Genomic DNA, 25,584 nt, shown 5'->3' with positions numbered 1-25,584 from the left:
TTCTACATTTCTGCACCTGAATTTCTCCCCGTAATGTCTTTTGAGTTTAGAATGCATTTAGAATGACATGCAGTGTCAAATAAATTGTTGTAAAACACTGCAGATTTAAGTCAGACTTAGATCTATTGGTGGAGCTTGCCATGGTATACCTAAGTATTTGGCAGTCAGCCACATTAGAAGCTGGCTTACAGTCTTATGGTAGCCCAAGCATCCAAATTTCTTTGCCATGGAACCTGGAGGATAGAGGGAGATGCTCTGGGTGAGTGCACGCTTGTGTTTGATGCTGATAGGCTGTTGGTATATAGCCAGGGCTTGCCCTAAGCCATAGGAATAAATACATGCTTTTGCATCTATTACGACAGTAGGCAGTAATACCTATAGATCAATATTGGATCCTTTGGATAGGCAGCTTCCTGAAATCCACAAATGTTAAAAAAAAATATTACTGTTGACTTCAACTTGCCTCAGAAAACATTTCTTGTTATTCTAAGGTACAGTCTGCATTTACCTGTGTTTCTTACCTTTTGTTGTGAAAGAACACAAAAGATGGTCATTAGGAAAGTGGTTAAAAAACACTTTTAAGTGTTGGCAGCTGGAAGAGAATCAAAGCATATGTGAAATGACAGCTGCAAACAAATCTAAGGACCTGGCATGTGCTCCTTCAGCCCTAGCTTGCTGATTCTTGAAACTCCAACTGGAATTCAGAGTAAATTCTGCAGTTTTTCCACTCTGGCTTGCAATTTAACTCCAAGTACTTTGCTCCAGCTTGCTTGAATTGTGATGCTGAACTTTGCTTGCTAAGTTATGTTTTGTTTCCAGTGTCACATCAATAACTAACTGTATTTCTATTTGATTATATAGATGAAGACATTGGGGTACATCAGTACTACGACAAGAAAGAGCCAGGTAAAATAAACACCCATAACTAAAACTAAACAGGGCTCCCAGATGTTCAGGGTCCTTTGGCAGATGCAGTTCACTCTGAAAACTTCCGTTTTGAATTTTTGATCTGTGCCTCTGTATTTCTATGAAGTAGGCATGAGTAGAGACTCATTTATCCAAGTTACTTCAGAGTATTTAAAAACTCTTTACTCAAAAGGAAAAAAGAAGGCTGTGGGAAAATATCTACATAACAATGTATTGTGTGTAATTTAATATCTCTCCAATACAAATAAAATTATAAAAGACAAGCTTTGTGCCATCAAAACCTTATTGGGATTTTGTATTTTGTTTTTATATTGTGTTTCTGTATTCCTTTCACCTATTGCAGAATGCTAAGACACTTCTCAGACACTGTGCTTCACTGGGCATGCAGGTGCTGGCTGTTGCAGGAATTCGGGATTTGCTGCATCCCAGCAGAGGGCATCATGGATGCACGAGTGCTGCTCTGGCCTCCTGCAGCCCTCGCTGCTATCTGAAATAGCCATTTCAGAGTGAATGATCAATTTTCTTTATCTGATTAATCCTGTTAATCCTGGAAGTTTCACGATGGGCCAAAAGGTCTCTTCAGCTGGAATTGCTTCCCATTTGCAGCCAGGTTGGAGTGGAAGCTTGTGTGGGCATCCCTGGGCTCAGTGTGGTGGGTCACCCGCTGTCTCTGTGCCTCTGTTGATAGACCGACTCAGCTGCTCCTCTGTGTTCAGTTGCAGCTCACTTCCCTATCTGATGAGAGTGGAGGCTCAGTAATACTGGCCCACCTGTTGGGCCTCATAAGCCTTTCTTTCACTGCAAATTTAAGATATCTGACTTAAGAGGTGAAAACATCAGGACTGTCTTTATTTTTTTTTGTAAATTTCTGTGTTTTATCACAATATGTGACTCCTCTCTAATATTAATATTTGCTGACAGCAGTTGTAAGGATTATCGTGCATCTTTTCATCTGTTCTTTTCTCTAGGATCACAAATGAAGCATGGGTATTTGGAAGACAAGCAAAAGCTAGCAGAATGTAAGGATGTTTTCTCAGTTTCTTGTTAGAGTAAGACAAAATTATTGTTTTGTATTGATGATACAACTGGAAAAACTTAAAATAATAATAATAATAATGTCAGGCTGTTTCCAGTGTAACTTTGTGTCTGTGCCATTTTGTCTCTGCATTACTAACAAAACAATAGAAAAGTTGTAACTACTCCTTCCTGGCATATTTGTGTTTTGTCTTGGTCTTTTTTCTGTTTCACTGAGGTTAGTAGTGTGCATTGCTTCTCAAATTCATTATCAAGAGAAGTCACAAAAATGAAAGTTACCCAGCATATGAACCTAAAATATTTTCCAACTTAGCTCTTACATCAAAGCACCAACTGCCTCAAAACTGAAAATTATAGCTAAAATATTTTCATCCAAAATCAACTTGCAGGTTAATAACCAGCTGTCTTCATAGAACATTTTTAGCTTTGAAACGTGTACATGGTTGCTGCATTATCAGTTTAAAAACAGTTCAGTTTATTATCAGTTCAGTTTTTTTAAGGCAAAGTGTGCTCTGGAAAGAGAAGTTATTTGCAGCACCATAAGTTGGGTTTGAAGCAGGATGAAACCCTGCTGGAGGTGGTTATAAAGGTGCACACAGCTGCGTGGTAAATCTATACCTGCTATGGAGGGTTGTGTGTCAGAATCAATACAGCTCTGTAAAGGTGGGGAGGGTTTTAAGCAGGGAGGAGCATAATGGATTTACATCCCTTGTGCTTCATGTAGCATTATCGAATAGGCGCTGGCTGTATGAAAAGAAGCAGGCTCAGATAAATCCAGTTATACAGAAACCTCAAGCATGCAAAAGAACACAAGCTGCTACATCTTGTGGTTGTAAATATTGGAGTGGCCTAAAGAGAAAACAGAACAGACATTTCTTCAGGAGGAGCGCTGGGTAACTTTATTCATGGCTGCTGATTTGTATATATATAGTTTAGCATCCATACAGCCAATTTCCCATTTTACATATGTGGATACATATTCCAGTATTTATGAAGGCAATTATTGAAAATGTGATCTTACATGCCTAATTAATATTATCATAACAGTTCCACCAACGCTGGCTTTTGTCCAATAAAATACAAAGAGAAGTTGTATGCTTGTGTGCTCTTTTGTTGATAGATGAAATCCTTTTTTTTTTCTTTTTTTTTTTTTTTTCCCCCCCACTCTAGAGCACTCTTTTTGTAAGCTCCTTTTTGTAGAGGAGTTTAAACACTACTGTTACGTTATTCAGTCTGGAAGTTGGTGTACAAACTGACAGCTCAGAGCCCAAAACTTTTAATCAAATTTCCCTTAAATGCACTAGATTTTAAAAAGACAGTGTGTTCTAATTTCTCATGTTGTTTATTGTGTACTCAAGAACAGAAAACTGCTCACTTTTAAATAATGCAGTTTCACAAGCCTGATTCTCAGCCATGAAACGAGCCTAGTAATACGCAGCTGCAGGAAGCTTTGCCTCCTGTTTTCAGTGTTTATGTATTACCCCCCAATTTTCAAAATATTTTGCTAAATATTAATAATTTTTGTTAAAGGACTGTGGAAGTCATGTGGTTTCTGATTTCCTTGACTAGGCAGATTCTTAGGAACAAATTTTCCAAGAACAAATCCCGTAAATAACTATACTCCATAATATAGCCTATAGTGTTCACAGTTACCTGTTGTTAATACCTCTATATATGCATAAATTCATGCATAAATGATTTGCAGACACGTCAGTGCCTGCTTTTTGAAATTGGCAACGAAATGTTAGTTCTAAAGAATAGCACCTGTTGAAGATTTGGTAACTTGAATCTGAATTAACATACTGAATATGAGATGCTTTCTCATTGCAATTGCTTAGCAGCTGAGCAGGATATTCCATCCTGAGAGCTTTGTGCACAATTGCTACGGTGAATTCATAGCCAGTGTGGATATTTTATGCTAACTGTTCCTACAGTAGAGCTTTTCAAAAGGAAATCACTTAACAATAGAAACCATAGCCATTCCCTTCCAATTATAGGTAAGTCTTGTGTTTAGGGTATCTCCTAGAAAACCTAGTTTATATTTCCACAGCAAAAGAAGTTCAACTTGTAGAACTTTTATTATATTTAATGGCTGTTTGCATGCGCACATGCATGCGCACACACTCGTGTGTGTGTGTGTGTATATATATATATATATATATATATATATATATATATATATATATACTCACCTATACATTATTTTTCTTTTAAAAACCTTTTTTGCCTCTTTCATTTGCCAGCTCGAGATTACCCTTGGATACTGAAAAACAAAAGACCAGAAAAACTGCGAGATACACTGAAGGAGGTTGAGGTATGTTTCAGAACTTTCAAAAACGGTAACAGATGATCTGGTTTTCAAACCCCTTTCAACAGCTTTAATTTTCATCAAGATCCAACTGTCCCTGTGTTGATAATGCGCTTTTGTCTGGCGGATGGTTCCACAACCACTGGATCTTTGCGTAGCATACTTATCTGTAAACTTGAAAATCCAAAGTAGGTTAACTGATATTGGCAATGCATACTGCCAACTCCATTCTCTGTTTTTTGTTGTCCTTTAGGACTTAATGCAAAATGGTCGATGTGTGCTGAGCAAATGGAAGAACAAATGTATCTGCCAGGTAAAACATTTTGACTAGGTCTTGCTGTGTGAAGCTGAACAAGCATTCAGTGATGGATGCGATAGCGTTAACACGTTAAATAATACTGAAAGTCATTGGGGTTTTTAATGTATGAGGCTCTTATTACCTAGATTTTGTTTATTGAAGTTCCTAATATGAAATAGATATTACAAAACAAAAATCTGGGTTTTTTCACAGGAGAAATTATATGAACGGTGCCTGATTCTGTAAGAATTTATTATGGGGGAAAACTGAAAGCATCCTAAACCTTGGAAAAGCAGGCTAAGAGAATGATTACAATATATAGACAAGTCTGGAATCTGTTATATTACATTTTTTATCCTAATTACTTACATCTGTGTTGTGAAGTTTTTTACTTTATGCTTAAATAGTATGGGAGGGAGACTGTAAGCCTAAGCTAGCTAAATAAAGTAATGGAGCGGAAGACACTGTGATAAGCAGCACATGTATATATGTTCTCTGTCTACCTAAGTTCCATGTTTGTATACAAAAAATAACTTTTCACATCCTCATAACACAAAGTAGTAGGATAGGTGGGAGACTGGCACATTAAGCATATGCTTTAGCTTCTTAATCAAGAGTTTGCTCTGACTGACATCTGTAATATATAGAAGTTCCTACAGATTTCATTGTTTATGAGGAACGTGCGTGTTTAAAGCTAACTTTGCATTGTAGATACATGTGTTACTGTTTCCAAGGGAAATCGAGTTTTAACTTTCATCCTTTTCTAGTTTCGTAATTTTTTTTTCTAATCCAAGTAGTTTCAAATGGAAATCAACTGGATGACTGTTAAATATTTGAAAAATAGTGCTGAAATTCCTGAGAAGTCTTTAGGAGCAGCAAGGTTTTTCTAAGCACCTGACACATCACGTGCTATGAAGTCTTTTTGTATCAATAATAAGGATGTTGTTGTCTAAGCCTATCAGATCTTATCATTAACAAATGTATATAATTCGTATACAGATTACGTTTTATTCATCAGTGAATGTTAATCTTCTAGAATGGATTACATATTAATTGCATGCTAATTTATATGAATTTTTTTCTGTTGTTATTGTTCTGATTAGAAAAGGAATGTGGTTAAGAAATACTAAGTCAATTAGCTGTGTGTTCATTTGCTTGTCAGTTTGCTATCTCTTCATTTGCTTTCCCAGTCCCTTTTGCTATCATTTTCCTTCTCCTCCCATCTCTATATATGCGTAGACCTGCATCCCTTACCAATGCACACTTTGGAACAGTGCACTTCTTGCCAAAATTTGGTTGTTCTTTATTACATCTCTATTTGACAATCAGTTGTGTATAAAACACTATTTTTGAATTTAACATCCTCTAAATGATTTCAGGCCTAGATAAACAAAGAGCAGACAATACAAGTTAACTTATTCGTTGTTCATAATGAGAAATAAGAGAGATGGCTCTATATTGGATTGAATCGTATAAAGGGATAGAACATAAAAAATTGAGTAATTTTAAAAGATTTTAAGATGACATATATAGTAGGTAGCCAGAGTTAAAGTTACAGATAAAAAATCTTATTCATCTCTTTCTCCTTAAATTTTACTTTTGGTTTCTCAATCACAAGATAAAATATTTATAATATAGTAATGACTTATAACTGAACTCGCCAACAGCATTTATAATTTTCTGCCATGATGATATTCCACCTTGTCTTCTTCAGGAATATAAGCTGCCCAACAAACAAAAATAAAATATGAAAAATCAATAGTTCGGAAGGATCTTGATTAGAAAACCTGTCTTGTATCAATGGTTGTGTTTGCACTGCTCATTTGCCTTTGAACATTCGTGCAGGAAAAAAAAAGTCACGTTTTGAAATTCTGAAAAAGAGGTTATTCACTCTTTTTTTTTTTTTTTTTTTTTTTAATTTAGAACAGGAGACTGATTCACTAGAAATGGTGTGATCCTTACAACAGCACAAATGTATTCACATTCTGCTTTGGATAGATACCAGAGCAGCTGTTCATGGAAAAAGGAGAGTCCATGTTTGCATTAACTTTCAAGTGTAGTAGAAAACAACAACCTGGAAAGCATGGAATAAACTGGTCTGTCATAATTTTCAGTGTTTTGGGCTAAGTTTGATACAAATGAGTGGTGAGGTCCTGGAACGGGCTGCCCAGGGAGGTGCTTGAGTCAGCAGCCCTGGAGGTGGCCAAGAGATGTGTAGATATGTTACTAAGGTACATGGTTTCATGGGTATCATTGGAGGATGGTTGGGCTGGATGAACTTGGAGGTCTTTTCCAACCTTAGTGGTTCTATAATTCTGTGATTTGAATTCTAGCATCTTCATTTTTTTAGCTCTCCATTCTATGACAGTAGTGTAATGCCAAATAAATTCTACAGTAGTAATTAAAATAATTTCTATTAATTAATTATTAATTATTTTATATGTATATAATTAATAACAGCCGTTTCTCTTGTCAGTATTTGTTCTGTGCATCTGAATCTGCTGTATCTCTAGCTGAACCAGGAAGCGTTCCCTTTCCTTTGTAATAAAGATATGCTATGTGAAAACTCAGTGGTCACTGTATCTTTAGTAAGACAGAATGAATAGAAGGAAAAAAAGTTAACTGAAAGGAGATAGGATGATAGCAATACTGTAAAAAAAATAAATAAATAAATAAAAAAGCACAGGTCTGCTGTTAGAGTGCTTTCTGGAACCTAAAAATCACTATTACTAATCTCTCATTGCCTCCTCCAAATCTTCTAGCTTCTAAATAGCCCGCAGGCAAAAATTACAGTCTGTAAACTTAAATGTGCATCTTCTAAAAGTGAGTTTGTATGTAATGACCAATTAGCCTTCACTGAAAAGTATTGTTAGCTTGCATGCAGATTATGCTTTGTATGCATGGGTTTCTCAAAATTGGCTCTTGTAGATGAGTTTGCCTAGAACTACTGCTAAAGCTGTACTGTCCCAGCTTTACACCTTTCTTAATGTTTCATTTTATGCATCAACATTTCTCCTATTAATTTTTTGTGCACAATCAGTGTATTGCTGAAGAAAATTTATTGACCTTTATTTTTTTTGCAGTCTCCAGTCTTTATTCAGGTAGTGCTTAGAGCTTCTGAAATAGAAAGTGTGCCAGTTCGTGTAAAAATAGCCTGGACCGTATAGAGATTTTTTTCAAGGAATTTCCACTCCTATTTAAAAGAGCTTAGTTGAGCCCTAAAGGTCTGAGCTCTTTTCTTTAACTTCATTGCTACTAGTTCTAGTAGGATCTGAATGCACACCGTTTCTTTACAGTACTTCTGAACCCCAACTTTGATGACCTGTGATGAGCTGCTGAAATAATCCTGTAATCTTCTGTTAGCTGGTGTCAAAAGAAAGTAAACAGATCATAAAAGAAGTGTGGCAGAAAAAAGACAAGAGGCCTTTACAATAAAAGGGCACTGTGTTGTTTATAATTAAATTGCTTTTCCCTGTCTGAAAGTAATGATCTAAGGAATTAACTTTATCAATACTTTCAAGTATAGCTTGAAGAAGTTCTGATTTCTTCCCTTCCATGGTCTCCTCTAATTCTTTGGAATGATTTTAAGTTTTACCACAAAATCATGAAATCAGTCCTATGAAATTATGCTGTTGATTCAAGTTTGGTTTAACAACATAGGGTTGTAGAAATTAGTATGATGTAGCTGAAATATTTGATTTCCAACTTTTTTTACATTTGTATATCAGTGTAGAATTGAGTACATGCTAACAGAGAATTGTTTTACTTTATAAGTAAGTGCCAAGCAGTGGATGTGAATCGTATCAGTTACCTGCTAGTGAAAAAGATTTATATATTCTGTGCTTAATAACTATGATCTAACCTGATTTGTGTTGCAATTTACATAAGCACACGAATGGTTTTTAAGTTACCATCACTGACATACATAAAACTGAATTGAGATACAGCAGTATGTGCTGACACAGCTTGTTATATCAGCTACTGTGCCCATAAGCAAACTGATTTAGCAAGATATGTGGTGACATACAGTAGTGCAACTGATATAAAAATCAAGACACTAGGTCTAGAATACATGAGAAGCAAGTATCCATCACCAGTTAATAAGAGGAACACTGCCCTCCTATTAAATTATTTTGGTTGCTTTTGATCACAACTATTACTGTGTTGTGTGGTTTGAGAGATTTGGAGCTAGGAATACAAATGCATCGATTGTTGTGAAACAGTAACATGTAACAACAGTAACTTCATTTGTAATAAGGCATGCAACAGAGTAATTACAGTAGGGTGGCTAAGAAAGCAAGCTGGAATGAAGAGGTGGGGAAAAACCCTGGGAACCTGCTTGAACAAGAAGTGCTTTGCAATTCTCTTCTCCTTTTGCATATTCTTTTGTCAGTTGGACTCTGTAAGGGAAAACAGTTTGGAGCAGTATTTTTTTTACAGGCATATTTTTCTTCTCTTCCAATTTTAATCAGATAGAGGCAAATCCTGGCTTTGCTCTGCAGGTATCTTTCTAGGTAGAGGGGCTGATAAGCAGCTAAGCTGCATGAATGAGGAGTCAAGGGCTATGGCTTCCAAGGATAAAGGAATTCATTTAAGTACATGCTCAAGATCTACTGAAGTTCATCGGTTTTGAGTATGTACTTAAGTTCTTTGCTTAGTAGAAAGTAATACACATATGGAGCACTTTGAAAGGAAGGGCTCTGTCATTCTGTGAGTATCCTTTTCTCCTTCAAATGTCTTGCTTGCCCATCTTAGAGCCATTTTGGCACACAAAGTTCGTAATTCCCTGTACCAAGTCTTCTTGTTCAGCTTCCTGGTAACATGGCTCTCTCTTTCAAGTTCACCAGATGCCCAAACATTTAGCTCATACTTTGTTCAAGCATAAAAATATTCTTCCAAATAGGCATGATGTCATGTTCTTATGTTTAAGAGCACTTTGAGACTGTTAAAGCTGTATCAATGTCTCTTCTGATTCCCATTTTTTAGATCACAGTACTTCAGTCTGAAAGATTTATGATTTATTTCATTCATGTGGTTTTTTTTCCCCCTTAATTTGATATCTCACAAATGGAATAACTTTGTGCCAGGTATAAATAACACCTTTGACATTTGCTTTTATTCCTTGGTAATGATGAGCAATTCCCCTGAGCGGTACTTCTTAGAGTTGGAATGCTGTGTATCTGCGTGTGAGCCAAGTTTGCAGTCTTTCCCATTTCCTCTACATTCATTCATGCTTATCATTGGACTGCTCCCATCCACCAGAATATGAGCTTAACTGCACAAGTACCTGTACAACACCTGGATCTTATTATCATGTGGCAGTCTTTGCACACAGAGTATAAGGAATTGAAATAGTGTCGAGCAGATAAGTATTTTGTTTTGTAGAATATTGTTGATAAAAGATAATGTGTTACTACTTCATTTAAATATTTGCTTGTGTTTCATGGCAAACTTCAAGAACTTTATGAAACATGTATGTTCTCTGCATTGTAACATTTTAATTGTGGGTCTTTTGTACTAACTGTTTGTTTTTCATTTCCCAATATTATTTATCCTATAAGAAAAGTTTTAGTATTCCTTTCTAACATGACATTCATGTATTGTAAAAGACAGATGCAACCATTATGGCTTCATCTGAGAAATGTCAAAGTGAGTTATTTTGTAGCTAACCATTTGCTTCATATGTATGTTATGTACTGAACTTAGTAACTTCTGTCATGTCACCATCTATACTTGGAATAGACTGTCTTGAATTCCAGTTAATCATTTTTTTTCCCTTCAATGTATTCTTTCGTTCTGAAATGCCTCTCTCAGAAGGGTTCTCTTAAAGACTCCTCTGTTCTAATCAGAAAGATTTTTAAAAGGAGAACGTCCCTGTTCACTGCAGGTGAGTTGGATTAGATGGCCTCCAGAGGTCCCTTCCAACTCTATGGATTCTATGATTCTAAGAAATACTACCATTACAAGGCCATGTGTAAGGTCTTTGATTTGGACTGTAAAATTTCTAGAGGCAAGGATTTAAACCTGTAGAGCACAAATGTAATACCAGACATGATAAGTAAATTATTACAGCAAAAATTAGTTCAATTGAATATCAAGCTTTGCCTAAACATCTCAAAGTTCTGCAGAGAATAATAGGAAGAAATGTTTCACTGGCAAAATAAAAAGGGAGAGGAAAGGAAATAAAAATAGAAGCCATCAAACTAATTTTTTTAACCTATTTTTTATCACTGTACCTATGCAGTATTGAAAATACTTAGCATTGGTTCAGTGACCAGTTTCATACATGTAAAACAAAGGATGAACATACTGTAATTTTGTTTATATGAGAGTCTCATCATTCACTGTGGAGAAGTTTCCATAGGTGTCCGTTCTAGCTCTGTAACAGGTTTGACTTGTGAAGAAGAAAGTGAACATATCAGCAGAAAGTAAATTTATACCTGGAAACGTGTAAGAGTTAAAGAAGCCTAACCTTGTATTTCTTTATTTCTCTCAAGCCAGGAGTTGCAAGCATGTCTCTACACGGCATACTGCACAGGCATATTAAATGTCAGCAGAATGACAAACACATGGCCTCATTCCGGAGTGCGCTCACTCATTAGTGTAATGGCTGGCTACAGACCACAACACAGTTTTCTTCTGGGCTTTACCTGGAGAGAGTCAATGTGGTATCCCTACTCTGTCAGGTAAACCAGGAGTCTACGTACTTCTGATTTACCAATGCCATCCTCCTGTTTGACTCCAGTATACTTTCCTCAGCCTTTGCAAGGAGATAGCATGGGAACAACTCACACTCTCCTGGCAGAAACATTTTCTGCAAGTGGAGCATAGCTCCTGAGCAAAGGTGGTGGGGAAGATGCAAGATGGGGAGTATGTGATTGCACTAGCTCTCTTATTGGTGCATATTACTGAAGGATTTGCAGTGTTTTTTCTTCTCTGGCTTTCTGATATTCACTGAAAATTTAGAACTGCTTATCTTAGCATATTTATGTAATATTGCTTGATAACTATTTTCTTGCACAGTAGCTTGTCAACTTCTGTGTTTCAACCCTCACTTTTTCAACTATGTTCTTTGGACACTTATAGCTAACCATAGTCAGACTTTGCTAGACTTACATTATCAAGTTGGAAATAAATTGTGATTTTATCTAATCTAACTTCAACGTGAGGATAAATTGAAGTTTTGAAAGACTCTAATAAGAGCTGCATGAGTGTAACTGTGTCTAATATTTTTACTAGGACAAAACCTTAAAGGACATCTGTCATGACAGAGAATGTCGAAACACTTTATGCATACATATATATATATATATATGTATTTGTATGTGTGTGTATGTGTGTGCTTCAAACCAATGTATGTAGACTTTGGTAGGATAGGAAACGAAATCATTTGTTCTTAACAAATTAATTTTATATCATAGGTATTTTTTGTTTTTATTTCAGAAGTTGCTGGAATTTGTTTTCGAACTACTGTGAGCTGGCAGGAAGATAGACTTGAAAAAGCATTGATTGAAAATATTAGTTAGGGCAAGCAACTAATCTATTTAAATATGCTGGTCCTGTTCTTTGCTACAGAGAGCACAGAAATAAAGTAATAACAAAATAGGTAGAGTTGACAGTTTTCATAGCTAAACAGTTGGGAACAGAGCACTGAATAAGAGGCAACTTCATTGGATTGCTGCATTCTGGTTCCCAGCACTTCCATTGCTCTAGCGGAGTTGCATGACATATTTGTCCTTTTGGTATTGAAACATTACTGTGTGAAACAGAGGAAAAAAAAATCTGTAATGTATCCATAAGGTAAAAGAGATTCAGATCAATTATATTACTGTTGTCTGTAACATATGAAAAAGACAGAAGAGGTGTGGTGTCTCACCTCATCTCTCCCAGTATTATATTTTCTTGTGCACTTTGCCTGGTGCTTTCATGCTGGGGTGTTGTACTAAAAAAACTAAGCTGCAACTACATTTGTGTCAGAATTATAGCATGAAACCAACAGCCAAATTCTACTGCAAGGACAATCATTTCACTAGTTGAAAGTTTTTTAAAAAGTACTGAGATTTTATTAAAAATCTGCTTTTAGGCAGAAGAGCTGGAACTGCTTACTTCTGGCCTTTGCTGAGTCCCTGCTATATTTCTTCAGTCATTTTTCCTCAGAGCATCCTTTGCCAGAAAAGATTGCTCAGTTTTTAGGCTGATGTGGTCTCTGCTGAAGTGATAACTATTTTTTTTTTTAGTGATCAGAGGGAAATGAACCCATCTGCCAGGATGAGTCCTTCAGAGTTGCAACCATATGCCAGGAGCTAGAGCTGATCTGAAATGTCTTTAACTTCTATACTGAGGTCATCTATTCCTGCAGCATGTGGGATCAGAGGTGGAACTAGGTGATAAATTAAAATGCTCGTCTCTTTGCAGTACTGCCTGTGAAGATCAAAGTCATTTTTCATCAAATCTTTCATTGTTTTTACATCAAGGTTTTTCCTGAGCCCAAATTTGGAAACAAGATAAACAATTATATGGTCAGATTGTTTTAAAAACCCTGATAACATCTTTCACCATGTTACTAAGAAAGCAGTATTTTTCTTAGAAAGCTTTTCTTATACTGAAATAAAGTTGGCAAAGTAAATACCATTCAAGATTGGGAGGATTGGTGTTTGTTGTGAATGGTTTTGTTCTAATAGTTGCATTCAGGAAGTTATCAAGTTTAATGAGTTAATTATGCAGAAAGTAATGTTTTTTGTGACACTTCCTACTGTGCGTTATCTCTTTCATGCAAGATTTGGCATCAGGAAGAGCTGATAAATATGTGACTTATTCTTTGAGATTAGATGTATAATGTAATTGACACTAATTAGGCGGAAATAGTTAGCACTGAGAGAAGCCTCTGAATATTCTGTCCAGTAGTTTAAGTTTCTTCTTTCTAAGGGAGACGTGTCTGATGATATGTGGAGTATATGAATTTATTAGGAGCCCAGAGCTATGAGAATGGTAGAGTACCGTTAAGTTAAACAGTATACAAATGGTCAGAAATAACTGGACTTAGCAAAAAGGTGCTCTTTATAATCTCTGAAAGTAATATAAAACTACATGAAGTGTAAGCTTGTGTGCTTTTTTATTGCAAGCTATGCTGTTACATTTTTTTTAACAGTGAAATCAAGTGGTGACAGGGACAGTATGAACACATTAGAAAAACATTTTACTCTGAAGGTCTATGGATGGCTTTTACAGTGTCTCAAGTTCAGTAGCTAAAAAACTGCAGCATGCCCCACATTATTAAATGTATTGGAAATTCTTGACCCACTATCCATATACAGAAGCATGTAAATAATAATACGTAAGCATTAAATAAAAGCATATTTAAATGCTTAACAAATAATGGTATAATTAATTATTAACTAAGCATTTAAATATGACATGGAAGAAGTAAAAGCAAGAAATGTAAGATAAATCATTTCTTGACAGTTTAGAGTGATCAATTTATCCCACATTCAGGACAGAATTTACTTTTGTTTTTTAGACGGCAAATTCAGTACATGGTATTCAACACTTAGGGACCCAGCATGCACCATCTTCAATTGTTATTCATTTGTAATTCTTGTAGCCACATGATTCAGTGTCGTATTACACCTCTCTTTTTCATTGAAAAAGCTTTCAGAGTTATTATAAGACATCTTCACGTCTAAGATAAAAGTCTTCTTCGTGATTTTGAAAATAAAATTGCTACGTAACAGCTGCTAATACCTACCTTGGAACGTTTCGTATTATTAATGATTCCTGATGTCTTGTTTTCTCACTGTTTGGATTTAGCTCCTCTTTCATTCGGGTATACTGGTCTCCCTAAGCCTTTCTGGGCCACAGCTGGAGAAAGTGATGATTGACAGGACCCTGGTGGGGAAGCTCATCTCCGACACCATCAGCGATGGTAATTACACCCACGTGCAAATCAATTGCCTACATTAACAATGGAGTAGAGAAACAGTATGTCAACAGGTAGACTAATTATTGCCACTGGGGACTTGCAAACACAACAAGTAATTGCATGTAATGCCATAGTTACAACCCTCAGGACTAAGAACACTTTAAGAATAATAGTTAACATCAAAGTTTTCAGGCTTGTCAAATACTGAATAGGTTTCTAAAATTACACATTTTAATAGCTATAAACATGCCATCTGAACTTCTGTTTATTTCATAAGTGGGAAAATGGAACAGAAAGAAACTCTACCCAACTGATTAATTACATGGAATAGTTGTTATTAAAATATTTTATTAGAAAATATAATGGATAACATTATTTAGGTGGAGGTGTTCTGGTTTAGTTTATGGATTTCCAGCATCTCACCATCATGATTAACTAATGACTAATTATAAAGATTTTATTTAGTGCAAAGGGAAAAAAAGGTACCTGTTTTTAAGAGCATTTAAATACAACTATAGCTTTTTTAATGTGTCTTTACTTAGCTCCACTGACAACCAGAAGTCAGTTTCTTGGCATCTGCATGATCAAGAGTAGGGAATTTCACAGTATCTTTCAAATTCTTAAAAAGTATGTCCAAATTACATTCTTTTAATATCAATATATGCTAGATTTAGCTTTAACCTTTAATGATTTCTTCTCAACCACACTCAGGCATCTATTGTCTATTGACCTGGCTATTTAAGAAACCCACAATGTCCCTCTCATCTTCTCCTTCACTATGAGTTTAGTCCTGAAAAATATCATTAATATAACTATGTTAGTTGAATCTTTAGGATCCAATAAAAATGAACCCTAACCTCACTTATTGTATGAAGTTGTAGAATGCACTTAGCATCATGACTTTTTTTTTCCCTCTTCCCCTAGTTAGCAGACTACTCGGTTGTCTGACCTTTTTCCCTGTTGTTTTCAGAGGGAGCACTTCATATTTAGAGGTGGCAAAAAGTAGGAAAGCGTCAAAGCTTTCAGTGATACCCACATTGAAATTGTTTGTTAGAATTTATGTAGAATTTACCCTCTCTTCTAAATTTTTACTACTTCGTAAATAGTAAATAATTAAATTATCTGTACAATGCATTACATTGCCTTAGAGCGTTATATATATACAATTAAAAAAACCTTACTACTTAGAAAATTTGACCACTATAATAAAGCAACAACTACATTTTTCTACAGTTATATACTCAAACTGCTATAAATAAGATTATGTAATAATTTATCCTTTTATTCGCTTACTCAAGTGTTTATTAATGTCCACATCTGAAGGTGAAACAGGGCTTCTTCTGCTCAGTAAAAAAAAAACCCTCCAATTACCTGTCATTGTAATATATATTTTTTAATGAACAATAAAAGTAGATACTTTTTTACCCACAGAAATGGTGTTCAAAATACAATTTGTTACACCAAACTCGCCTCGCTGTGAGCCAAGACATAATGTTGTCCTAGAATAAATTAACTTTAATCCAGCATCATTTCCTGTCTTTCCAAATCTGGATTGGAATCAGATTTGCTCAAAAGCAATTTGATTTTTAATACAAGAAATGTGTTTGAAAATAATGTGTGTATATATATGTGTGTATATATATATATAACATGAATATGTTGAAATGGATAAGGATTAAAATCTACCACCTTGACGTTGTAATGTCTCAGAGTAGCATGCCCTCTTAATATGTAGAATAATAGAAGTCAGATTGCATGCAGGAAGCACAGAATTAAGATTGCGTTTATCATGCTCATGCCTCCACTAAAGCGCTCTTAAAGTTTACTTTCATGTAGGTAAAATAACAACCTTTTTAAGAAGTTAATTAGAAATTATTAAAAAGTTGCCTTCCTGAAAGACAGCAGTATTTGTCACTTTGTTTTGTGGCACTGAGGCCTTGAGTAAGGCGTAGGATATTGTCTGCACTGCCCATCTCTGTAGGGTAATCAGACCCAGCAGCATAATACAGGGCACCTCTCTGAATAATGGCATGACTATGCCCGCAGTTGCATTCACATAGATCTAATTGGCATCAGAATTTCTAAGCTTGCTTTTCAGATGTTGAAAAAAATATCGACAGAACCTTCCAGTGTTTATGCCATGAATCATACACGTCTATTTTATTGTTATTAAAGCAATAACAGATGTGCATCACCCCTCTGTAGTTTCTTATCTTTCACCTCATGTATCTTATCTGTGTGTAGTCTTCTGCCCCAAGCCCGTGCCGTCCTCCAGCAGAGCCTTTCTGGCTGCACAGCCGGGTGGTCTGAGCATGGCCAAGCCCTGCACTCCTGCTCCTTCCACTCCTGCCCCGCAGCCGCGGTTGCTGTAAATCACAGCGCTGCTCGTCTCATCCACACCTGCCCAGGGATCTTCGAACCCCGCTTTGTTTTCTTCAATCAGAGCAAGTTATGGAAGCGCTGGATGTGTGCTGTAGATCATCTTTAATGTACGCTGTGTCTGTGAGGATATAAAAAATATTTTAATTGGGTACATATTGCAGCTACGCACTCAGTGACTTTGAATTTTCACGTGTTTAGGAGCTCAGTTATAGCTTCTAACTCCCAACATCTTGATCGCTTTTATTTTTCCAAAAGGTAGTGTTAATGTAAAATTTCAAAAGCAATTTTTTGACTTTAAATTTACCCCTTGGCATTTGCACACCAGATAGTTCAGAGCTGTGCCAGTGCATGACCATTGGAAAATGCAACCGGTTGTGAAAACAGGCTAAATCAAAGCAAAGCTGAATAGTCAGTATTCAGTGCTTACCTTTAAGACTCAGCTGCTGACAGAAACTACTTAAGGATATTAAAAATGCATTCAAAAATCTAGGATATTTGTCACAAATGCATTTTTTTTTTTTTTCCAGGGCTGTTCTGCAGGGATTTTGTTTTTTAAACCCAGTTCCAATTTTCCTAGCATCTTCCAGTTTGAGTTTACTTTCTGAAAACAGCTTGCTAGCTTTACATTAATCCTGATTCTCATTAACAATTCTTCAGCAATCTGGTACTAGTTACCCTGATGGCACATTTCATTCTCAGATATCTCTTTAAATGTAAGCAGTGTTTCAATAACTGGATAACACTTGGGAAAAATCCTAGATAGCATTGTCTAATTAATTTTCATTGTCAAATTAGTTAATCAGTTTTATATTGAACTATTTTGGTCTGTTAATCAGTTTTACATTGAACCATTCCACTGCACTTTTTCAGACTTCAAGGGAATCCATTCCATCTTGGTTTTCTGTATTGCTCAGGTACCCACAAGTCAAGCTTTCAACAAGTACATAACCTCTCTGAAGCATAATTCTGTATGTAACAGACACAGACCTGCAGTGTCAAAACACCAGGTACACCTCAAGTGCTAATTTGCCTTTATCATCCTCAAAACTGGCAGTGCTGCATTAGGTGCCCTTCCAGAACACTGGTGGATGTTACTATAGAAAAAAATGGAAGGGTAAACTGTGATGAAAACGGATGTGGAAGGGCATAAAACGTATACCTGAATGTAGAGGTAGGTTGATGTGAGATAATTTATGCAGGGTTATGTAATCTGACTACTCTCTAAGCTTCATTTCTCATTTCCAAGAAGGTCCTGGCAGGATGACACATGGATGTCTTTTAAGAGATTACAGAGGCTTCAGCGTAACATTTAAGACTGTCTTGAAAAAATTGCTTTTTGCAGTGTCTCAGTGGAGGTTTCAGTAATTTCTTTTGTTCCTAGAAATAGCGGTGGCATTATTTTTGTATTCCAGGTATTCTTTCGGACAATTTCATCATCTTGTCATTTGAGGACTATAACCAACTCTGTTTCGTTCAGTTTACAAAGAAGATGGATTCTCCTGATGTAAACAGAAGAAAACATGAGAAACTCTCTTGTTTGGATTTTAAGGTATTGCTGTCAATAGTAACTGTCTATATTACAGTAATTTTACATAATGAATCACTGGCACTCGCTGAAGTTTTATATAACTGATCAGAACAATTCAAATCCTAAAGCTGACAGTTACTGGAAAGTAAAAAAATAAAATACATGGCATTCTGAGTTAAATGAATTAAAACTACCAAGAGGAATCCAGTTTTCTGCCCGGTTCTATTTAGGCTAAGGGCTCAACACGCAGTTGAGTTACCCCTGCTTAACAGATTACCTCATGTCAGCTGAGCAGCAGTAACTGACCCTTTGCACATTCTCAGCATCTAACAGGCATGAAGTAAAACCTGTAATGGTAGAGCTCAGTGTAAAAGATTTAAGCTAATGTGTTTTGCCTCTTGTTTGCTGTGGGCTAAAAATGCACGCATGGTCAATTACTACAGCTCAGCTGATATACACAAACTTGTGAAGCCGTGTTTATTCAGTCATCTGTCTGAGGTTGTTGTAACTGCACAAGTCTTAATTTCTAGTTACAGTAATCATATTGTTAGGAGAGTTGGTTTTGCAACTAAGCTGCTGAGATAGGGCTCAAAATACAGGAGCTGAGTTTCTCACCACTGACAAATTATATATATATAACCTTAAGCAAGTGACTTAATGTCTCTGTATCTCAATTCCCCATTTATATAGCATAGATTAAAATGCCCCCTGTTCCAGCCTTTTATGTATGAGTGTATCTATACCACAGTCACAGCAGAAGCAGAAAAGCAGTCACATTTAAACTGACTGGTTTGGGTGTCAGTAGAAACCCATTCATTTCAAGCAAAATTCTGCTCCTTCTTGGGTGGGTTGGGTTATGTAGGCATATCCTATTTCCACCAAAGCTCTTTGGCTTCAGGACAGCGTAACTCTGACCTTAGGTGGAAGTGCTCGGTACTACAGCAGTATAACAAAATAATCAGCTAAAGGGAATACATTTTTACATACCGTTCACTGCTAGAAAAATGAAGTGGCAAGCCTTTGGTCAAGAAGAGTAGAAAGATGTAGTGAGCAAAAGAGTGATTTTGTATTTATTTAAAACTGAATAAAAACTAAGGACAACTTGTGCAAGCAAACGGTTTCCCTTTGGCACCCCCTTAGTAGTTTGGTTCCTCACATAGAGAATTTGCATCTTCAAGGCAAGATTTTTAAGAATATGTTTAAGTTTTGCCATCTTACATTTTAACTTGCTTGGTAGAAATATTTTCTGCTAGGATGAATATCTAAAACATTTTCCAGGCTGTTTCAGTTCAGGGCCTCTTTTCAGCAATGATTTGTGTTTGCGAGATTGATCCTGCCTCTATAACGTGGATTTGAGACAGTTCACTGTTCACCAGGAACTGAGCTGATACGTAGTTTACTTTAAAATGATGTGCACTTGTGCCTGGCCTACAGTGTTTGTTAAGGCTGTGCTTAGAAGCAAGGTTGGCAGGTGGTTGTGGTTTTTATTTTTTTAATAGCTGTAAACTCTAACTAAGAAAGTGGTAAGCTGAAGATTGCCTTCATTTAATTGTAAGGGCTGTAGCTCCTTACTGTAGTTAGAAAATACATTTTCTTAGAAAATGTACTTAGAAAATACATTTTCATTCTAGGTATTGCTGTGTCCGTTTTGGATCTCATGATTATGCCACTTTTTCCTTGGGAAAGAAGGAAAGCCTAATCCATAGAAAAGTGTCTCTGCCCTAGGAAACCAGAAATATCTACTGGCTTCCTTGATAGGATTGTTATGTTCAGTTATTTGCTCACACAGCTGAGCTTCTGGAAACACCTCTGTGTTCAACAGGAACTTTGCTTTCTCTTGAAATCAGTGGGAATCACTGTGGATTATTTCTTTGCCAGCCAAAAAAAAGGCATTTGCATTTTTTTAATTGAATATTCCTTTATGTGAAGCTTTCTAGTTAGGCAGCTAAATATAATTTTTATTATCTTCAAAACTGCATTAGTGTGAGCCAGCAGAAACTATTATTCACTACTGAAATAATATTATGTCAGCTCTCTGCATTTGAATTAGAGTTCTTCATGGCTGCTGCTGGTCAAACTTACAAAATCTAGTAACAAAAGAAACAATAATAAAAAAAGAAACAAAAGATCTTCCTCTATTGCAAATGTGCAAACAATACACACTTTAAAAAGCCCCAGTTCCTTAGTCTTGATATTATTTTCAAGACAATCAAATTAGAAGGTAACTTGCACTGGTATAGAACTGCCATAGGATTAAAATGGAGAACAAAGATTCAGGAAATTTGAGTATAGCTTTCATCTTTGCCTCTCACTTTCAATGCAGCTTTGAAAAAGGTACGCGGTATTTGGGTTTCAGTTTCTGTTTTTAAAATGAGGAAAATGCTTGCTAGCAGTAATATGTTTCAGTATAATTAAATGTCTGTCATATGTAGATTTTAATTTATTTAGAACATGGACAGATGCAAGTTCACATTGATCGGTGTCCAGCCTAATGTGGATAAAATTGACAGGGAACTTTAGGCAGTGCTAGACTGCCAGAGTGCTATTAATAGTGAGAGAAAGTCAACCATGCTTTCCTTCTATTTTAACGTCTATCCAAAAGTTTATTTTTTCACAGTATATATACCTAAATGGAAGAATTGCTTCCTCCAGCCTCACCTTTCTAAATTGCAACGCCTTGGATTTTATGTACACTTTGAAAAAAGGAGGATTTATTATGTGAATCAGTATAGTCTTAAAGTACAGGGAAATACAAAAACAACTGTGGCCATTTGCCTTTTCTCGTTGGCACCAGTCCACGTTTGAGATCACCATGTCTATTACAAAATGTAAAGACAGGTAAACAAAAGATTCTCAGCTGCTATTAAATGTGAAATTGTTATGACCAGTACACACTGCAGCACAGCTCTAATTAATATCTGTGAAAGTACTGTGTTTTTCCATCCCCAAATAGTGTATTGTCACCAAATTCACTGTCTGTACACAGTTTGAATTCAAACAGCAGTTATCTGTTCCCTTTTCAGTATGCATTATGTTTATTCTTTTAAATAGAATTTTGACAGGTAATAGTACGGTATATTCTAAAAATATTGACCTCTTGTAAGTTTTTCCTATCTATGTACTTTTAATCCATTTCAATTAACTGAAGCAGGAGACAGTACAAGTAGTTAAATGTTTACTGTGAGAGAACAACATTGGTAATTACTTTGATTTCAGTTCCTTTTGATGTGTATTCAGGGGATGAAGAGGTCAATAATATTATGACCATGCAAATAGAAAAGGGTTCTTTTTGACCATATAAAAAACAGCAAAGGATTATTAAAGCATTAACCTTGATTTTAATGGCCTTGGTTGAGTGGTGAGATCACAATTTGGATGAGCCTGATTATTTACTAAATACAATACATAAATGCAACGGGTTCTTAACACCCATTGCACTCTGGCATTATCGCATTACTGCCATCCTTTGTTGCCTTGCAGACAGGAATATGAAAGCAATCTGTCATGTAGTGAGACTGGCTCCAGAAGCATTTCTCTGATAAGAAGACCCCCTGCCCTTTGCTAGTGTCTGGTCCAGTAGGCTTAGCCATGCGCTTAATCCCCAGAAAGTGGTTCGATTATTGCTGACCAGCAATGGCAAGATAGTTTTTTTTCTCCCCTAGCTATCAACCTTCCATTAATTCCTTAAGCAGAAATGCGGTGCAATCTATATTTCCTTGGCATGTGTCACCCAGATGGTGCACTGCTCATGTTTTCAAATAACCATGCTCCAAAATAACAGAGTTTGAATAATAAATTCCACAAATCCTTCCTGAGAAAGAGGCAGAATTCTCCAGAGCTGCATAAACTTTACGCATGATGCTGTAGCTCATCCACATTATGCAGAAAAGTATATATTCTCTTACAAAGCGAATATTTGTGTGTGTGTGCCTTAATTTAGGGAAGAGAAAGAAAGATGCACGTTTGCTCAAACAGCATAGGATGTATTTAATATTTGCTTATGTCTTAAGCACTAACCTTAGCTCTCTGGTCAGCTTCGCAGAACTTGTCATTTAATATGGCTAAGCTTAAATCCTGCGTGTAGGTCGATGTTGTCAAGCAACCATGACTGTACATTTTGGTATTGATTGGAGTCATTGCAGTAAATTCCTTCTTAACTCACATTCCTTTCCTTCCCAATCCCCTCCCCGCAGATAAAAGTGTGAGCATGTCTCATTCTGTCTAAGGAGATATTTTTCACATTTACAGACAGCCTATATGGAGATATATGTGCGCAGTCCTTTGTGTATATATGGATTCTCTTTCACAAATGCAAAGTAAATGCTCCCAATTGCTCCCCCTGTGCTATTTTATTACCTTAAATATTTTCTGCATTTTTTTCTTCCATCAGATTTCTTACACTGATATACCTGGACTAGAAGGTAGGAGGATGAAACGTCACCTGGCAATAAACAGTATGCAAGATTTGGCCATTTGCTGGTGGTCAGCAGCTATTGATGGAGCATGGCCTTGGTCTCCTATTTCCTGTGAAAGGGACAGAGCCAACCTATTGCTGTTAGGCTGTGCGCATGGCAAACTGGAGGTAAAGTTCTGAACTCTCTTGTTACGTGATTTTCAGACTTGCTAAGGAAATAATTATTCAGATTAAATGCGTTTTCAAGTAGATAAAAAGAAACAGACATGCTTAAAATGTAAGGGAGAAAAATGACCCATCTTCATTTTAAAAACAAGTATTAATTATTTAGTGAGAAAAAAATGCATTATTTAGTATGTTTAGTATTTTCACATCAAAACTGATAATCTAGGAAATATAACAATTACATTAGGTCTTTAAAATGGAAGAGCTTTGAGGCTGTCACCACTAAAACTTCTTTAACCTGTTTTGGAAACTGTAGCTGTTGCATGCTTCTCCAATGCAATTATTTTACTTTGTCTGCAGTGTTAACAAATAGGCATTTCTTAATCTACTTTAAGCGTTTTATTGTAAGCTTTTAACTACAAGCAGATGCTGCTTAAATTGTTGTGATGACTACTGATCAAATTAGAGACTTTTCTCAAAGAAAAATCAAAATTCTACATCTACAGGTAGAATTGTAAGCTCCAAGTTAGAATAGGTTTACAGTTTGACTCTCCACTTGACACTTGTTTGTCTTACGTTCTTAGGCGTTTCATCTATTTCATTTTTATTTCATATATGTTAGAATATTTGAATCCAGTTTATATTTGATAAAAACTTTTAAATGAAGCTATCTGAGCATATTTTGAAAAGAGCTATAGCTTGAATTTAAAATAGATAAGCTGTTCTGGACTAACATCTTATATAGATCTTATAGAGTGTTTTATTTTCAGTTCAGTTTAAGCCACTTCTGCTGTGGGCTAAAAAGGCACTGGCTGTGGGAGAGGAGCACAAACTTCAGGGCCAGTTGTGGGATAGCTGTTCTGTGGTAGCTATTACAGGCTGTTTCCCTGTAGGGAAAAACCAAAAGTAACACTTCAAATAAGCTGCTCCTGTAAACAACATTCAGTTCTCTTTAATTTGGAAAGATGTACATGTTAACACATCTTAGAATTATTTCTTTGGTAAATAATATTAATTTCAGTGAGTTGTTTTCCCTTGGGATTTTCTATACATTGAAAGCGAAAATGCAGTTGAGACAGTTTTTCTTTCTTATCTGCATCAGTAATCACTGCAGAATTTAAGTTTAAATTACCTCCAGTTCCACCTTCTGTTCTTCTTTTCCATTGGCCTCTCCCCACTAGTGGTCATCTTTGACTCATCTCTCTCCTCCTCCAGACACACACCTGCAGTTCTCAGTTTCCACTGCTGCTATGACCGATCACATGTGAAAATGATTCTGGTACTTAAAGGGGACATCTGTTCCCTTAAGTTTTTGCAGCATGCTCTCCTGTGCGAGTTTCACGTTACGAAAAGTCACCCTGCTCACAGCTCACATCTAATTTCTTACCGTAACATCTGTAAGTCCTGGTTCTGACAGTAACGTTCCCATGCCATTCATTTCCTTTCCAAGTCTCTGCATGTTCTTCCAGGATGCTCCCTAATGTCAGTTTGCCGTCTCCATTTTCTGAGATGTTTTTTAGGGGCTCATTTCTTCTATGAAATTCACAGAAGCTACCCCTTTAGTTAAAAGCTGTCTCCTTTTTGTTGTGTATGTTACAGGGAGATTTCCAAATCACAGCATTGCTCTGCATCTTTCGGCGCACCTTGTTTTATCCTTTTTTGGTTTAGACTTTCAATCGCTCGGGGCTGAGGCTGTCTAGTATAGTCCCAAGCACATCACTGGTGCTTAACACAATAGTGATAATAAGCATTCACTGAGCCTTTAGGCCTAAACTCATAATCCTTTTAATTTAGCCTATATTGTAATATAAATATACGGAAATTATTTTAGAAAGCAGAACTACCAAATTTAACTATTCAGTCTCTTTTCATCCTTTGCCTACACTTGCCTGTTTTAATTCTAAGCTCCTCACGTGACATTTCTTTTTCTTTATTTGTCATTAAAATACTATGCACTGCGCCACCATTTTGGAAAATGTGTAGATGTGTAAATATATAGATAATTATTATTTTTGCTGGTTGTAGTTTATTCCATGTATTTACCTCCTGGGCACTTTTCCTGTTATCTGTGACAGGTAACCTACAGTACTGTTTGTGTTTTTCTTCCTTATTTCTCTAGTAATTCTTACGGTTGGTAGTTAAATTCCCCTTCCCAGTCAGGGAATGTCGTAGCCCAGCAGCTCTAGAACTAACATCAATTCCCAGTCTGCAATTAACTGAAGTACACGTTTCTCCCCCTGCGCATAGGAGGGCCACTTTAACTTAACGCTTGCAGCTTTTGAGGATCACGGGATGGCTTAAACTGAGTACAAACATAGTTAGCATTTTCAGACAGCTTCTAAACAGTTGGTGGCACAGTGTTACTGTAAACCTGCCTGTCTCTACTCCTAGCAGTTTACCATTTGTGGTATTCTTCAGGTATAGTCCTGGAAGAAAAATGTGACATGACTAGTTATAAGTAAATTCACATATATCATATTTTGACCATGATTTTTTTTAACAAGTGAATGATTGTTGTCAACAGAAGAATAATAAGGAGAATGAACTCAGACAGTTTGTGCAAATAACCAAAAAGGAATGTGTTAAATTAACGCCACTAACATTTTAT

General features: G+C 36.2%; 1 protein-coding gene across 6 annotated transcripts in view; it reads left to right on the top strand.

The window, feature by feature from the left end:
* The window catches only part of WDPCP (WD repeat containing planar cell polarity effector), a 141,212-nt gene that overhangs the window by 47,612 nt on the left and 68,016 nt on the right, over positions 1-25,584 (top strand). For all 6 annotated transcript variants that reach the window (XM_052699147.1, XM_052699118.1, XM_052699108.1 and 3 more), the window contains exons 3-9: positions 862-906; positions 1,896-1,946; positions 4,206-4,276; positions 4,524-4,583; positions 14,376-14,490; positions 18,282-18,418; positions 22,788-22,979. In XM_052699147.1, coding sequence (XP_052555107.1) covers positions 862-906; positions 1,896-1,946; positions 4,206-4,276; positions 4,524-4,583; positions 14,376-14,490; positions 18,282-18,418; positions 22,788-22,979 — 671 coding nt within the window. The remainder of the gene's footprint in view (positions 1-861; positions 907-1,895; positions 1,947-4,205; positions 4,277-4,523; positions 4,584-14,375; positions 14,491-18,281; positions 18,419-22,787; positions 22,980-25,584) is intronic.

This window comes from Tympanuchus pallidicinctus, unplaced genomic scaffold, assembly GCF_026119805.1.
Source record: "Tympanuchus pallidicinctus isolate F22 unplaced genomic scaffold, pur_lepc_1.0 scaffold1, whole genome shotgun sequence".
NCBI lineage: Eukaryota > Metazoa > Chordata > Aves > Galliformes > Phasianidae > Tympanuchus > Tympanuchus pallidicinctus.
Note: the sequence above shows the minus strand (reverse complement) of the source record. Positions and strands in the feature narration are given on the sequence as shown.